The sequence below is a fragment of the Pieris napi genome, chromosome 13 (assembly GCF_905475465.1).
Source record: "Pieris napi chromosome 13, ilPieNapi1.2, whole genome shotgun sequence".
Classification (NCBI taxonomy): Eukaryota; Metazoa; Arthropoda; class Insecta; order Lepidoptera; family Pieridae; genus Pieris; species Pieris napi.
Window position 1 is genome coordinate 11,881,568 of NC_062246.1, and position 17,936 is coordinate 11,899,503.

Consider the following 17,936-nt stretch of genomic DNA (forward strand, 5'->3'; position numbering starts at 1 on the left):
TCTATTGTTTGATTACAGCGCCATCTGTTGGGACCGATTGTTACGTATTAGAAGTATTACCTCAAAATTATTATATGTAGTATGTGTATACATATTATAAAATAAAGTGTCCCGGCCGCGTCTATATGTAAACTCAAAAACTAGTAAACGGCTATAACTAAAATTAAAACCTACCTACGTTAAGATAGGCTGGCAACGCAATTGCGAACCCTGTGGCAATGTGAGTCTATCTATTGATCTTTAACACACCTGTAGCTTTGTATGCTGCGCTTTAGTGGGCGCCCAAGTTTGAGGTCCATATGTTAGTACAAAAGTTAGGATAGCTCATATAAACGTATCCTTTTGACGTGACAACGTCAAATAAATTGACGATCGCCGGCTGCACGCCCGTAAAACCACGACTCATTGTCCCGTTACGCTCATTGTCCCATTACGCTCGTTGGTCGCTTGCGCCGCATCTCTCTTCCCCTCGATTGGCCTATGTGTCCGAGGATTCACTCCATCTTTGTATCCATACAACATAGTGATGATTAAAAAAGAAGGACTGACTTTATAGACAACCATTTTTTTTTGACAGAAAAGAAATGAGCATAATAAAAAAACTAACATGGCTGTACGCGTCCATGTTCTCGTGTTCGAAGCTTAACACACAAATTGCACTTCTAATAAGTATATTATCGTTTATCGCATTCCAAAATGTCATTACTGCTGCAAAAATATTTGTAGTGATATCATACTATGAAAGTATTCGGATGTATATGGTGGAATCGTTTCCAATGGCGATTACAATGGTTTTGGAAGCTTATATTAGCGTGAAGCGTTTGCAAGAGTTTTTATTACTACCGGAAGTGACGAAGAATGTCGATTTGACGAAGATTTTTGATACTAACGGGTGAGTATGGGGTGCTTTTTAATTCTGACTATGGACATCTTGGTTTCAAGTAATATTTTAGAAAAACCCACGAATATTCTCACGATTACAGCTGATTTGTCTAGTTTAAGAAAAAATATTATAAGGATTATATTTGGCTATATCTTTGGTATAATTGTTTTTTGATATACTTTTATGATTTATGTTGGCTGTAGAATGGAAAAATAAATAAATAAGACTTAATCATATTCCTCGAAAAGCTTTAAAATAAATTTTAAATTTAATAAGATCAGAATTTGTATAAAAATTATATGAAACGTGAACTCTTAAGCAATTTCGCTTCAATTTGTGGGTGACATTATTAAATTAATTAATTGTGTTAAGGTTAATGTTATAAGTAATTCTGTTTTAGTTACGTTCCAGACTTTAAACCAAAAACAAACGAGAATGAAATTATAGTATTTAAAGATTTTACTGCTTTTTGGGTGGAAAACACAGAATCGAAGACACAGCCGGTGCTTTCAGATATCAATTTGACGGTAATACAGCTTTTTTTTGCCTAAATCATGCATCTGTTTGATGGGTTATTTGAGTTCAAAATATTTAGAAAATGTGTCCACTACTTAGAAGTTTTTTTTAATGTAATTTATTTATTTATATTTTAATACGAGGTAAACGGGCAGGAGGCTCATCTGATGTTTAGTGATACTGCTACCCATGGACACTCACATTGCCAGAAGGCTCGCAAGTGCGTTGCCAGCCTTTTGAAGAATTGGTACGCTCTTTTCTTGAAGGACCCTAAGTTGAATTGGTTCGGAAATACTTCAGTGGGCAGCTGGTTCCACAAAGTGGTGGTGCGCGACAAAAACTGCTTAAGAAACGCTCAGTTTTGGAGCGACGGACGTCGAGGTAATACGGATGGTATTTTGTACTCTGCCTTGACGTCCTATGATGAAACTTAATTAAAATAATATTTAAGTTTTATTTCTATAAGAGCTAACTTTAGGAGCGTGAAATACCTAAAATTAATTACGATTCCTGCTAAACCCCACTATCATACAATTAATGACATTTCAGATTAAACCCAATACGCTTACAACAATCATAGGTCCAGTAGGGTCAGGAAAATCTACCCTCCTTTTGTCGATATTAGAGGAACTACCTCCAAAAAGTGGGGAACTGAGAGTTAACGGTTCAGTAGCGTATGCTGCGCAAGAGTCTTGGCTGTTTGATGCTTCGGTAAGCATAAACTAAAATTCGTTTAGGTACTACAATTTCTATACATATATATTGTTCTACTCGATTGACTCCACTTTTACAAAAGGGACATATTATGCTATAAAAGAGGCATATTATGCTATAAAAGAGGCTCATTATGCTAGTAAAGGGGCATACTATACAATAAAAGGGACATATTATGTTATAAAAGAGGCACATTATGCTATTAAAGCGGCAGTAATAAATGCAATAAATTTACTCTAGGTTAGACAAAACATATTATTCGGTCAGGACTTTGACAAGGATAAATATAGGAGGGTCGTGAATTGTTGTCAACTTGAGAGTGATTTCAAAGACTTTCGACATGGTGATCAATCCCTTGTTGGAGATAAAGGTATATATACTATATTATTTAATTTTATTTGTTGAAAAATATCGCGCATCTTTTGGCATAGATCTTCTCCTTTCTATGAGAGTCGACTCTGGTTCATCAGTATTGCGTAGGAAGAATGTATAAAAATTATTTAAAAGTATCATCAAGAGTATACGATGTTTGTTTGAGCAGTGTTGGCCTAGTGGATTAAGCGTGCGACTCTCATACCTGTGGTAGTACGTTCGATCCCCGGCTGTGCACCAATGGACATTCTTTATATGTGCGCATTTAACGTTTGCTCGAACGGTGAAGGAAAACATCGTGAGAAAACCGACATGTCTTTCACCCAAAAAGTCTAGCTTCAAAGTAAAGCTTTACCGTTCGAGCGAATGTTAAATGTGGCTACAGTCTTTCATTGTACAAGGAATTTAAAAACAACGTGTGTGTACTTATGTACACGCGTTGGAAGTTATACTTCTTTGGCGTAACAAGATAATTTTTTTTTAAAATTGTGTCTTTCGCCTTATTCTACGTTTGTAGAAAAAAAGATACTAACAACACATTTAATACATTGAAAGTTTTATTATTACGCATTATCTAGTTAAATAAAGTTTATTTAAATATCACAAAAAAATATTTCTTCTTTTTATTTTAAAATGTTGACTATGCTAACTTCAGGGTGTCGGATTTTGTGTCGGTGTGTGGGTGTCGGTTTTTAGTGACGGTGTGCGCGTGCATCGTAAAAATTTACTCTCATCATTTTTCCCATGCGCCAAAAGAAGTATAACTTTAAATACAACTAACTATACATGATAAACACTTCAAATTATAGAGAGTAGGAAAGCCCGGACTTCAAATTGTCGCATGTTGGCGAGAGAGTCCTTTAACTTCAAATTAGGGGGACCGATGGGACCAATTAACATTGATTTTATTCAAATTTTTCAAGATCCCGGAAATATAATTCAAATTATCGAGAGTCGACTGTCATTAAGCTTTTTGATGTAAATTCTTAGTAAGCGCTAAATTATTATTATTGTATTGTAATTTTTTAATGCATTTTATATTCTATATTCTATATTCTCATTTATATCTTGGGAATACAGGGATAATTTTACCTTAATTCATTAAAAAAAAATCTAATATTTCAATTATAGGTGTAACATTATCGGGTGGTCAGCGCGCGCGCATCTCCCTCGCTCGTTGCGTCTACCAAGAAGCGGACGTTTATTTATTAGACGATCCGTTGGCGGCTGTTGATGCTAAGGTTCTAATTATAAATCACTATTAACAAACTCCGATATTATCTTAAATATAATATAGTAATACACATTTCGTTATTATCTTTATTAATAAGCTTCAATACAGGCAAATAGGTGATCAGTAGTGCCAAAAAAGTATTGTGACCCAGGTGTATTTGAGCTGTGTGTGTATGTTTTTTTTAAATGTGTATTTAATAAATAATTTACAAGATGAGACTTATTACATTGAATCGAGACAACATTTGAATAATAATAACATTTACTATAATAACAGTAATTAACCTACGTAGTAGTAATAAAAAAATATAGAAGAAAATTAAAACAAATTTTAAAAGTTTAAAATGTTCTTGAAGTAGAGCTTTGATGTTGGGCTCAGTTGGTTCTTATTGTGGTAAATCTGCAATTCTAATATTCTTTCTACCTGTTAAAAAAATATTTATAATATAATAGGTTTAATGCGTTTGCACTTATCATTAGAGATTTATTAAATTAATAAAATTATAATTTAAACATATTTAAAAAGTTTGATCTCTGTGGCAGTATACCTTTAACGCTGGCAGTGTACCTTTAAAATAATATAATATTAATTTAACTATATAAAAATAATAATTACTGCAAAAGAAAACTCTTAAAATCAATGTTCCCTTAGCTGATAGCATTTTCTCGCTCAGTCACAATTATTTTAAATTAATGGAATAAATTTTTCGCAGGTTTCCCAAGCAATATACGAAGACTGCATTAGGGGTTTTCTTCGCGATAAAACAGTCCTACTTGTGACCCATCACGTGCAATACACACGACATGCTGATAATATTTGTGTTGTAAGAGGTGGGAAGGTTAGTTGCTCATATAATCCAATAAAAAATGGTAGATTTTATTAGTATGTAATCATAACCATCAAATTACAATTTTCTTTATTTTCATAGTAATAATAAAAGTTATTAAAAATTAATAAAAAGAAAATTAAACGCTGGCAGCATTTCCTAGCTATATTGGATTGTTATTTGAATGAAAAGGAATCTTTATTATGTATCAAAAATACATTTGCATAAATAAAATTAAAATTAAAAACCAATACCACCTGGGCATGAGAAATTATTTTTTATCCTTCACCTAGCCAAACATCCATCAAGGCATACAGCTCAAAAAACATATAGCTATGGGAGCTGGCTTGCTCATGTGGTATACTTTTTTAATATCAATCATTATACGACAAGGAATAGGACTACGTCTGCCACCATTGTACGCTGCGTTGCCAATTGGCACATTGTCATAAAAAATATATTAATCTTTTTGCAATTTAACTGAACTATCTCTTTCCATCACAGCGACTATCTCTTTCCGTCACAGCGTAAAACACAATTTAACAGAAACAGACGAAAAAGTACTAAAGTTTAAACTTAGTTTTGTTTTTAAATCCATTGATTTTCTTCTAGATCGTATCACAAGGAACCTATCAAGATTTAAAAGCCACAGTATCGGAATTGGAACAAATGTCTGGTGTAAATGAGGAACAAACAGTCAAACAGAGCCCGGAAAAGGTGAAACCTCAAAAATCCATGAGCGAATCGGTTCATAGTTTAAATGTACCTGAAGACAGCCCGCAGCACCAAGGTTCATTTCAAATCATTTTAAAAAATTATTTCAAATTATCTAAAAAAGGATATCCTTAGAAGTTTCTTTATAGTTTTATATTCCTTGTAATATAGGTAGTGAGAAATGTTGGCCTAGTGTACAGGTTTCGAAGCAAGTTCGTACATCATTCAAATGCCTCACTGGATCCACAATTTGACTGCCTTGGTCCAGCGATTAGCATATTCGACTGCAGATCATGATGTTTCATAATATATGGTTGGAGTCGAAAAAATCTGAACTGAGCAGAGCTCACAGTATCATATTTCTATTTATTTATTTACACTTCGTTAGATACGTTACATTGATAACAAATAATACATAAAAGCTATAAGGGATGCAACGGGCGGCCTTATCGCTATTAAGTGGTCTCTTCCAGGCAACCCTAGTAAGGAAAATACTAAAAAAAGAAGTAAGGGTAATGTGCACGAAGCGCATAACGAAATCTTATAAAAACCAACCTTCATCGAAAAATTACAAAAAAATAAATAAAATAAACTAAAAAGCTAATATCACGGATTCATGAATTACGATGCAATACAAAAGAATAAGAAATACAAGGATTACAAAAGTCACGATTGAGCAGTATCCTGGAAATGATTGTCTAAAAGAGTTTTTAAAGATTCTAGGGATAACATCTCCATACGAGGCTTAATAAACCAATTTTTTTTTTTAATTTCAGATGAAAATCAATCAGCGGGCGCTGTGTCTAGCAGCGTTTATGTATCATACATAACGAGCGGTGGGGGCAAAACTGCTATGTTCATTTTGATGGTACTCTTCGTAGCTGGACAGTCGTTTTATTCGTCGATCAATCTGTGGCTTGCTGAATGGTAAGTTCAGATATACAGAAACTTTTTAAAACGCCAAAGCAAAACAATATATGCAGAGTGGACATTACTGTGGTATAATAATTCATCATTTTATTCACTAGACATATTCTAGACTGTATACTACAATTTCGCTCTATTGGGCTGGTTAGGAAGAAAAGAACGGGTAAATGTTTTATGAAAAAGACTCTTATTCTGCTTTGAATTGTTTTATACAGAATCTGTAATTACCAATTGAAAAATTGAGTCCAGGCCCCAGAGGGGTCTCATGACCTACATAAAAGGCCCGTTCAAGTATTACGTAAGCACTATAGGGGAGACGGGGGGGTCTTTGATTTTATTTGGTGATTACGTCAATAGTAATTATTTACTTTTTACACATATTTCTCACACATTGTCTATGCTTGAAAACAAAACGCATTAGCGAGGATTCCAACTTATTATTTTTTTGCTTTGCTTACTTTTGCTGATAAGAGGGGAGGATAAATTGTAGTAAATCTGCTTGCACCCCCCTGCTGTCGATATTGCGCAAGGTCACGTGATATAGATATATAAAATTATATATTAAAGAATTTTACTAATTTAAATGCTTCGTTAACTTGTTTTAACTTTTTTTTACTCTTGTGTTATAACATTTATTTAGGAGAGTAGTGCTTCATGGATTTGCTCTAAAACATCTTAAATATTTTAAAGACCCGCCCAAAGTATCAATACTATTATTCTCTATTTTAAAATTTTGTTTTTTATAGGGTAAATGTCGAAGAAGCCAACAGTGCTATCAATATGGCGAACGTGTCAATTACAAATAATGACACAAATATAAACTCCACTGCAGGTATTTTAAATTAAATAAATGCTTAACTGACTTGATTATGTATTTCCGATAATACAACTTTTAAGCTAAACGCTTTATTGTAACTTGTATATTAAAAATACTTCAAACTAATGATATTATTGTTATAATTATTATTTCACTGGTAATCAAACTCAGAGTCTCCAATTAGTTTAAATTTTAACCACCCAGAGACGTTCCATTAAAATAAAGCCACTTTTATTTCATACCTACAGAATAACAAATGCGATGGTTTTGTTATTATACACGTTAGATATTATTTCTCCATTGTTCAAAACTAAGTCTAGGGAAACCTGTACATCAGGGTACTCCTCATTGTTATTGGTCTGCAGCATGAATCCCTTTTGGGATCCCCTAACCCTCCTAAACTTTGCATTTGGATCTATTCTTTGCTTCCTCCATCGTCAGCCTGTCGCTTTTGTGGTCTTCCCAAGTTTCTTTTTCCTGGAGGTAGGTACCCACCAGCGGGTGGCTTCGGCGGGCTATCTTCTGTCTGTAGACCTTGCAATGTGGCCTGCCCATTTCCATTTCAGCTGTAAGGCGTCTTAGTTTTGGCATGGTTCATTCAACATCAGGCTCGGAAACTGAACTTTTTGTCTTTTTTTAAGTTTGATTATTACCATATTGTTCTTATTTCTTATTTTTTTCTTCTTTGATTTATTATTATTATTATCATTATTGTTTTTAGTGAATTACGAAGATCTAGACCATAATACCTTCAACATTTCTCGAAACATCTACGTGTATATCTATGCTGCTTTAATAATCGTCTGTCTCTTTCTGACGTGGAGTAAAATGATCTATTTCTACAATACGTGCTTACGCGCATCTGTCAAGTTACACGAAAGGATGTTCACGTAAGTAACTTTAATGATATATCTGTTTGTATTTTAATTGAAGAAGAGCAGTGTTGGCCTAGTGGATTCAGCATGCGACTCAGATCCCTGAGGTCGTAGGTTCGATCCCCGGCTGTGCACCAATTGACTTACATAACTTTTACTTTTATTATTTTTTACTTTGATTAACATTCGCTCGAACGGTGAAGGAAAACATCGTGAGGAAACCGGCTTGCCTTAGATCCAAAAAGTCAACGGCGTTCGTCAGGCACAGCTGCCTACTTGCCTATTAGATTAACAAATGATCATTAAACAGATACCGAAAGCTAAGGCCCAGACATAAAAAGGTTGTAGCGCCACTGTTTTATTACTTTATTTACTAATTAAAGGTCGATTTAATCGTATATTTATTAAAGCGATGAAAGTATTCCAGAATTTATATATAGTTATGAAAAAGCTATTTTTTTACGCGTTCTACGTCCAGACAACGCAACATTAGTAATCTATAAAAATATCATGTATTATGTTAGGTTAAATCTCATAAATTTAGCTTAATTTCACCTTTTGACTTGTCTGCCTAGTTATTGTCAAATGAGGCTGAGTGTCCCAACTCCCAGTTCACGCCGTTCTTGATTTGGGAACTGGTAGTAAAAAAAAGTGCTTATTTATTATAAACAATTAATTATAATGTATAAGATTTGAGAAAAATACCTGTGTCACGGTTCCCACTTCTTCCATAAGAAACTAAATAGTAAATTCAATAAATATATATTTTCTTATTATTTTTTCAACTGTTTACAACTCGCGGAGTGATTGACTGTAAATTTAATCTTCCTTTTTGATAAGTGTACATAAATTTTAATTGATATGCTTCGAATTAATTTAATTAGTTTGTCAATATGGCTGCCAGCTAGCTGTCATGTGTCGAATCTTTTCAGGGGTGTAACAAACGCTCCAATGTGGTTCTTTCACCACAACCCTTCGGGGCGTATTCTGAACCGATTCTCCAATGATATCAGCCAAGTGGACACCATGTTACACTGGACACTGTCTGAATGTCTTACTGTAAGTATTAAAATTCCTGCTACCATATTAATGCTAGATATACTATTTCACCTACAGGTGAAGAGATTCTTTATTCCTATCGGGGGTATAGGTCGGTTATCGAAAGCTGGCGGGTTCACAGTACTCACACTAATGCAATTTCACATACAGTATGTTTCAAAATTTGATTTTTTTGCCATGCTATACATTTTAGTCCACTCATACACGACGGACAGTCTATTCATGATGTATTTAAGTTTGACATCACGTCTCGCGCTTATTCACAGACACTACACAAGCACAAAGTGTAAATGTGTTGAAGCCGCCAGCTTTAGTTAACATACCTATATCTTTGGTAGTGACAGGAAAGCGTCAAAATTTCTGTCATTTATTGAAATGTTTATTTATAGTTCTTTCTAGAAGTCATCGCAGTACTGTTCGTAGTGTGCCTTGTGAACTGGTGGTTACTTTTCCCAACTGCAGTGATTGCTGGTTTACTGTGGATACTCCGGTCCCTATATCTTACCACGAGTCGCGAGTTGAAGAGGGTTCAGGCCATTAGTAAGTTTATAATAATAATTATTATCTGTTCAAGTATTTAATCGTAACAAATCAATTATTACTTACGCAAATATTAGTTTTTGCCGCGCACCACGCGAACCAGCTGCCCGCTGAAGTGTTTACGAACCAATTCGACTTAGGGTCCTCCAAGAAAAGAGCGTACCAAGTCTTAAAAGGCCGGCAATACACTTGCGAGCCTTCTGGCAATGAGGGTCCATGGGCGACGGTATCACTTAACATCAGATGAACCTCGTGCCCGTTTGCCTCCAATAAGGTTAAAAAAATATCTATCCTCTAAGCTCTAAGGGTGAGATTCAGAAACGAGAAATTGCGCTGAATCTGACTCACATACGTTAAAAATGAATTGAATTTTGACATCAAGAGTCAAAAATCATTTATTCATATAGGTAACACAGTGTACACTTATTAACGTCAAAAAAGAAATAGAGGTAGAACGTGCAATCTTCAACCCTATATAATAGTCGATTGAGTGCAAAATAATTTTTCATACTTTGGTTACTTGTAAATTGTCACGTTATTTGCATACAAAGAATGATACCCGAATACCTTTTCAGCTGTCAGTTTAAGTTTGAACCACGCAACATCTACCGTGTCAGGATTAACAACGATTCGTTCAGTGAAGAACCAGTTGAAAACTTTAGCCAAAGAATTTGACAAGCTGCAAGATTTTCACACAACAGCACAGAGTGTGGAATTGACCACCGACAGAGCTTTTGGTTTCTGGATGGATATAGTCTGTTGCTTGTATCTGGCATTTGTCACTTTCAGCTTTTTCTTGTTTGCTTTGGGAGGTGAGTGTTGCCATTTTACAGTGTTAATTAATACGATAATTAAAAGAATGGTTAAACTTCGTTACATAAAAACATTGATATAATTTTAATTCTATTTATTTTCTGTAGTTAAAAAAAATATATATTAGAACGTTTTTAGGTGTGGGCCTCAGAATTCTGAAATATCTGTTTAATGATCATTCGTCAATCTAATAGGCAAGTAGGTGATCAGCCTCCTGTGCCTGACGCACGCCGTCGACTTTTTGGGTCTAAGCCAAGCTGATTTACTCACAATGTTTACCTTCACCGTTCGAGCGAATTCAGTATTCGCTCGCTATGGACGACATTGTTGTTGCTGCGGCGGCTTGTAGCGCTTTTTTATTATTAATCAAAAACAAAAAAGAAAGAAAACGAATAGATCTGGGTGCGATCGTTTTTGGCAAAGAGCCCGCAATTTTCATTGTGTAAAGAATTACGAGATGATATATTATTCAAAAACTTTACTAGAATGTCACGAACATACATACATTGAATTACTTTTGAATAGAGTAATTAGAAATTATTATTATTTAGACCTCTCGCTCTCCCCGCGGAAGCAAGACGACAAGCCGCAAAACAAACAAGTGCGAATGAGATATATACAAAAATTGCTAGGAATTTCCAAGTCCATTGGATATTCTTCAATTCGTATCTGCGACATTGAGCGGTATGAAATATCTGGAGCAATTAGAAGCAATATCGCCGAAATAGTTTATTGAATTTATTGAAATTGCTCCATTAATTGCTCCAGATCGGTCCATTCGTGTTGCCGAGCAATTATTGCCCTCGTGTAAGCGCACCTTTAATGATGGTACATGGCCATTATATTAATATTTTTTTTAATTATTATACATTTCAGATAAAATGGGCGGTAACGTGGGTTTAGCAATCACTCAAGCGATCAGTTTGGTTGGCATGTGTCAATTTGGCATGAGGCAGACAGCCGAAGTAGAGAACCAGATGACATCTGTAAGTTTTTAAAGAATCTAATTGCGAATGAAGTCTCCCATCTGTCATGATCATAAGATTTTGACAGATATGCCATTCTGAGTCATACCAATAGACTTAAATTCATAGACTAACTCTTTAGTCGCTTGTTGCGTAAGTTTGTAATTTTAAATTGTTATCTAATTGCTTGCTTGTTTAATTATTACACTTTATTTGTAAACAGGTTCTTTGCTTTTGATGAATGCACTTTATAATGGTTAAAATAATGGAGTACTAATAGTAGGAGTAAAAGATAATACATTCATTTAGGTAATTTAAGTAGAAATTCTGCAACCCTAAAACAATAAAATATCAGAAAAAAAAATCTTTTTTTCCTAAATAAAGTTTTAAGTTGGCGCCTGGTAGATAGTACCGGTGACCCCAGAGCTGGTGCTTTCCTGGCTCAACGAATAAGTATCGCAATACAGTTAGTAAACTCTGCCAGCGTTAAAGGTACACTGCCACAGGGACCAAAGTTTTTCATTATAATTTTTAATCATTTTTATAATTATTTTTTGTGTCCGAGCCTTAATAAATCACTAATGATAAGTGCAAACGCATAAACCTATTATATGATAAATAAATTTTTCAATAGGTAGAAAGAATATTAGAATATGCAGATTTACCACCAGAAGAACCAACTGAGCCCAACACCAAAGCTTTACTTCAAGAACATCCTGGATTAGATTTTAATACATGGCCAGAAAAGGGTAAGATATTACAAGCAAATATCCTTTTTTTGTGAACAACGATGATTTAAATGAGCCTAATCCTTGGCATTGATTTGTTCCAATTCAAATATTTATGGCTGCTCTGTCTTACAAAAAATTTGAATGACTCAAAACTTGCCGATTAAAAAGAGTGGCGGAGAGTTTCTTGCCAATTCTTCTTGCTCGCTCTACGCCCATGACTTGCGAATTGGCAGTACATAAATGTAAATTTAGAATCAATTTAACATCTTTTCTAGTTCGTAAGTGTACTTCGTAACCTATATGAATAAGTTATTTTGAGTTTTAGTTTAAAAAGATGTATCCTTAGATAAGTCGCGTCTGTTAATATATATATTAACCGAATTTATTTAATTGCAACTTTACTTGACGAGAAATTCTCTTTCATTGAAGTTTGTGCAGAAGCTGTATACCTTTCAGATTCTTATGATGAACATAATTTTTAGGTTCGTGACGTTTTACTGATTCTGTACACAAGTAAACCTAGACACGTTTTGAATCTATAGAAACTGTTATTTATAAATTGAACTTACGATTCAGGTGAAATAGTCTTCGAAGATGTATTCTTAGAGTATGAGAGGCCTCCAAAAGAAAAGAGTACAGAGGATAAGGGAAAAGAAGATAACTTAGCGATACGTGGCGTTTCCTTCAAGATAAAGCCTGGAGAGAAAGTGGCTGTGGTTGGTAGAACTGGAGCCGGAAAGAGTTCTCTTATTGCTGCTTTGTTTAGGTGAGTAGGAAAAATGACAATAGAATCTGAAAACACAAGTCAAGGAAGGTGTTTACGTATTAACCAAGTTAAATGCGAAATTTCTTTGCCGCTTCTTTTGAATAGAAATTATAGAAGATAGGATATAAGAACATTATGTGGACCTGGCAATTTTTTTTTATAGAACAGATATTAGATAATAGATACCGCCGTCCATAGACACTATCAATGCCAGAGGGCTCACGAGAGCGTTGCCGGCCTTTGAACGCTCTTTCCTTGAAGGACTCTCAGTCGAATTCGTTCGGAAATTCGAACTGTACTCTTCCAAAGTCATATTCTTCCAAATTTTCAACCTGTGTTTAACATAAAACCTCATAAATGTATTATAAAAATGTCCCTCTAATTCGTAAAAGGGTTGTAGTACTAATGGGTTTATTAAAACTCTTTGTAGAATGAACAAAATAACGGGTTCGGTGACGGTAGATGGCGTTAGTGCAGAAACAGCTGGATTACGAACATGGCGCTCAAGGCTTTGCGCATTGCCACAACGACCTGCCTTGTTCGCAGCCAGTTTAAGGGACAACTTAGACCCCGAGCAGAAGTATAGCGATGCTGATATAAATGCTGCTTTAAAAGAGGTATTTTGAGAGTTACTTTGATGAGACTGATGCCTATAAGCACTTCTTTTCAGGTCACATTATTCAACTCAAATTTAATTAAATATAATATTACAAAAACGTTCCTTAATATAGGTAAGAATTTGTCAAATATATAAATAGAGGAAATACATTATTTTTTTATAGTTATACTTCTTTTGGCGCGTTAAGGAAAAATGATGAGATTAAATTTTCACGATGCGCGCGCACACCGTCACAAAAAATCGACACCCTGAATATCTGTACAAACGTCGGTAAAACAGTCTGCTCTTCCTCTGTTTTATCGACAAGTTGCATTGTCTGTCATAGCGTTGTGTTTATTGAAACCAAAATAATGATTTCTATATGACTGTTCCAATGTGATAAAAAACATAGTGTTTATTGTAAAATATCATGATTAGTATATATTATATCGTTTTGATTGGAAGTGACCATTAAAATGGACAAGAAAAATGCAATTCGAATAGGGAAACGTCCATCTAAAGTGTTAAAGAAATTATTACGCCAACGAAGTATAATTTCTAACGCGTGTACATAAGTACACACACGTTTTTTTATATATAAGACAATATAAGGACCTTTATACTTGCTCTAGGTTAAATAATATTCTAGTATTATTTCAGGTCGAACTAGAATCCTTAGTATCAAGTTTAGCTGGTGGTTTAGCCTCCCGAGTAGGAGATGGAGGTGGAAACTTATCGACAGGACAGAGACAGCTCTTGTGTCTTGCGCGTGCGGCGTTGGCTAGACGAGCTGTTCTTGTGTTGGATGAAGCTACAGCTAATGTCGATTCAGAGTAAGTTATAATAATTTTTAAACTTTTAATATATTACTATATCAATTTGGTTTTTATGGTTGTGACATTGATTCTTAATTAAATGGATACAAATTTGAAGTGGAACTTTCATATATAACACATAATTACCAAACTAAAATCACTTATAGGCAGATTTTGGTCAATATCAATGTGCATTCCGCAATCTGTACGTCATTTGATTTATAATAGTTTAGTGAAGACGCATTTCATATATCTAATTAAAATACAAAATTTCTAAGATACAAACGCTACAAAATAAATTAATAAACGCACTATTTAGATACAATTTTTTAACAACTACTAATCTATCAAGAAACCAAAATTATGACGATTAAACAACTATATGTTTATAGCACCTGTATCTTAATTTAAAAAAATAAAATAACTCTATCCATAGTAGCTTATCATTTAAAAAATCAAATAAGAGCGAGTTTGCTTATCTTGCCGAAGCCGCGCACAAATTATTTAAAGAAATCTATTGAGTATGAGGAATAAAAGGAATATTAAATGCGCTCATAGAAAGTAAGTCCATTGGTGCACAGATCGATCTCACGACCTCAAGGATGAGAGTCACACGCTGAAGCCACTAGGCCCACACTGGTTTTATTATAAGGGATTATTATTAAATATTTTTCAGAACGGACCGTCATATCCAAAATACGATAAGAACGAAGTTCTCCAACTCGACTGTGTTGACAATTGCACATCGACTCAATACTGTTATGGATTATGACAGAGTTATTGTTATGGACAAGTAAGTCGTATAAACTCAAAATAATTATATTCATATAGATAACCAAGCACACTTATGAATGTCAACAGAAAAGATGTTAAATTGATTCTAAATCTACATTTACTACCAGTTCGCAAGTCAAAGGCGTAGAGAACGGGCGGGCAAAAAGAACTGGCAACTCTCCGCCACTCTTTCTAATCGCCAAGTTTTGAGTTATACAAATTGTTTGAACTGGAGCAAATCAATTATATTTTAGATTAGGATAATTTGAATAATCCTCAAATGTTTAAAAAGCTTTATAAATAAATCTACGTTTAACGAGAGTTTTGAATTCTCTAATTTGGGAGTTTGTTGTAAAAACGAATACAATTTCCATATAAGAAGTGGGTTATCTTCTGGAGCCTGGTTGGTCGTACGCTTAGATTACATAAGTTCTCTTTCGATATATTATTTGCCTATGACCTAATCCTTAAGAAGATACTATTAGTTAAGATTTATTTATTTACGTTTTATTTATAGTTAATACATCTACCCTGATAGCTTAGCTTTATGTTCCATAATAAACATATTTTATTTTTATTTATTTTTGATAGTTGTAACTTTGTCATCGTAACATAGGTGATAGGATATTTTAGGTCGTTTTTACGAGTACTTTTCTGTGATCTTGAATATTATGTGATAATATTCAAGATGGTTTATTAAACACTTTCAGGGGCCGCGTAGTTGAAACTGGTCACCCTTACGAATTATTAAAACCTGAAAATTCCACAGGACCTGGTGGTGGGGTAAGTTTTTTTGTATTTAAATGATTATAATAATTTATTTAGGTTTTTTATATTGAAATTAATTTCGTTTTTTTCTTCTTTTACAGAAAGAGAACCCGACAGAACAAATGCATATATTTGAACACATGAATAAAGTCGGTTCATCAATTGGCGATCACTCTAAAAGGTAATAATAACTATTATGTATTGGGTGAATTTATTTATATAGAGAAAATTAAAGAAGAAATAAAATCTTGGATAATCATCAGCTCATAAGACTATACAATATATATTATACATATATAAAAAAATCTGCAATTTCTTAAAAATATTACTTATTAGATTTAAAAAAAAAATATATATATATATATATTTTTTTTTTTTTTGGGGCGGAGGAATTTCTTATTTGGTGATTACGTCAACAGTAATTATTTACTTTTTTACACTTATAACCTACACATTGTCTATGCTTGAAAACGAAATGCATTTTCAAGGATTCCTACAAAAATATTAATACGTTTATGTACTATTATTTTTGAGAGCTTTGCCCCCCCCCCATTTTGGGGAATAAATTGCAGTAAATCTGCTTACGTAATTCTTGAACTGTTCCTTAGCTGTTAACGCGTTTAGCATATAACAAGACTAGTCTGGTTTATAGTGAAATATGTGTTTGTTTAAGCATCAAATAAACGGAAATGTATCTGACATTGCCTTGTCCTCCGATTTTTATTTTAATGGTTCATTACGTACACAATATAACACTTGTAACGTTTGCTTATAGGGTAAATAATTCAGAGATCTTAGTAAGTGGAGTTTTCCAATCTCTAGTGGAACAGACTGGAGCTGAATCGGCTATTATGCTTTACAAAATGGCGGAAGAGGTAAGAAACTAGTCTGGTTTAAGGAAAAACAAAAAAAAAATAAGTTAGTGCCATCTAGGTATGCAATTAGACAACTCTTCACGATATCTACGATATATATCGTATGTAGTAAATGGTTTTATAATAAAAATTATAGTTGTGTTTTGTTATCTTAAACTATATATAGAGTTTATGTCTCATAGAAAATGTTTCTAAAAATTTAATTATTATTTTTCATCGTTATCTTAACAATTATAAATAAAATGATTTGACTCTTATGACAGTACAAGTGTACGTACAAAAAAAATCATAGTACCTATCCGGAGTTTGAACCTACGACCTCAGTATTAGAGTCACTTGACTAACACTGCTCTTTGTCCAAAAATAGCAATAAATGAATATTTTTCTTTTTATTTTATTTCTTTAATAACTAAAATATGAATTTGTGAAATCAAGTAAAATACACCTTTTGTTTTCAGAGCTATGCAAAACTACAAGCAAAGAAGAATGCATAGAAGCTATCGAATAAAATAGTCTACCTCTTAAGCACAGTGTTTGTACTTATTACTTGAGCGTTTTCTACTTATAAACATGTTTTATTTTTACGATATATCAAGAAGAGTATTTAGTAAATTCATGATTTTTGTTATTTTTGCTAAAGGTACTTACTTTTGAGTTTTTCCGAAATATATAATAGAGTTTCGTACTTACACACAAACTCTATTTTAGAAAAACGGTGGTTAAACGACATAATTGAAGGTTCTAGAAGTTTCTACTAGTAAGACTGGTAAGTGGTAGCTTGGGTTGCACTTGATTTTATTGATGGTGACTCCAGGTCCCATAACCCAGAATAAGATGATATGGTATTCAATTCTCGAACATGTACCTATTCGTTTGTTTCCCCCTTATATACTTAAAAGTGTATAGTACTTAAAAGTCCAGATTCTTAGATTTTTGGAAGGTGGTCCCTTGATCAAACAAACATGACGGGAATTCTTGGAATTTTATAGACATATTTAAAGCGATTTAGTGGTAAAACTAATGATACTTACGCCAGTAGGCAATGGTTAGTGCATTGTATAGCTATAGGCGATTAATTTTTTAAAGAATTTTGTATTATTAAACTAAGTTATGAAGAACTTGATTTCTTAGCGTCTAGACGAATAGTGATTTTTGTACTTATTTATTTTTCTAGTTTATATTGTTAATTAAATATATTTTGTGATTATTCATTTTTACAAGATTGTTTTAATAAATATTTTAAATTACTTTTTTTATTGTTAATCCTCGACCCTACAACATATTATATTACGAGTAATTTACAGAAATCAATTACATTTATTTACTGATTAGAAAAAAACTCATATACAAAACT

General features: G+C 33.5%; 1 protein-coding gene and 1 long non-coding RNA gene across 2 annotated transcripts in view; both read left to right on the plus strand.

The window, feature by feature from the left end:
* Window positions 1-15,820, plus strand: part of LOC125055577 (probable multidrug resistance-associated protein lethal(2)03659) — a gene marked incomplete at its 3' end in the record, with an annotated part of 30,607 nt that extends 14,787 nt beyond the window's left edge. The window contains exons 10-30 of the mRNA XM_047658034.1: window positions 578-892; window positions 1,284-1,410; window positions 1,949-2,110; window positions 2,354-2,483; window positions 3,617-3,726; window positions 4,432-4,557; window positions 5,158-5,335; window positions 6,036-6,186; window positions 6,933-7,018; window positions 7,725-7,893; window positions 8,811-8,937; window positions 9,327-9,477; window positions 10,053-10,289; window positions 11,167-11,276; window positions 11,890-12,004; window positions 12,563-12,752; window positions 13,183-13,369; window positions 14,011-14,183; window positions 14,842-14,958; window positions 15,650-15,722; window positions 15,809-15,820. Coding sequence (XP_047513990.1) covers window positions 578-892; window positions 1,284-1,410; window positions 1,949-2,110; window positions 2,354-2,483; window positions 3,617-3,726; window positions 4,432-4,557; window positions 5,158-5,335; window positions 6,036-6,186; window positions 6,933-7,018; window positions 7,725-7,893; window positions 8,811-8,937; window positions 9,327-9,477; window positions 10,053-10,289; window positions 11,167-11,276; window positions 11,890-12,004; window positions 12,563-12,752; window positions 13,183-13,369; window positions 14,011-14,183; window positions 14,842-14,958; window positions 15,650-15,722; window positions 15,809-15,820 — 3,046 coding nt within the window. The remainder of the gene's footprint in view (window positions 1-577; window positions 893-1,283; window positions 1,411-1,948; window positions 2,111-2,353; window positions 2,484-3,616; window positions 3,727-4,431; window positions 4,558-5,157; window positions 5,336-6,035; window positions 6,187-6,932; window positions 7,019-7,724; window positions 7,894-8,810; window positions 8,938-9,326; window positions 9,478-10,052; window positions 10,290-11,166; window positions 11,277-11,889; window positions 12,005-12,562; window positions 12,753-13,182; window positions 13,370-14,010; window positions 14,184-14,841; window positions 14,959-15,649; window positions 15,723-15,808) is intronic.
* A 5-nt stretch (window positions 15,821-15,825) lies between these two features.
* On the plus strand, window positions 15,826-17,799 carry LOC125055325. Its single transcript, XR_007117848.1, has 3 exons — window positions 15,826-15,888; window positions 16,483-16,582; window positions 17,041-17,799. It is a non-coding gene; the product is annotated as an uncharacterized LOC125055325 (long non-coding RNA).
* Window positions 17,800-17,936: the final 137 nt, after the last annotated feature.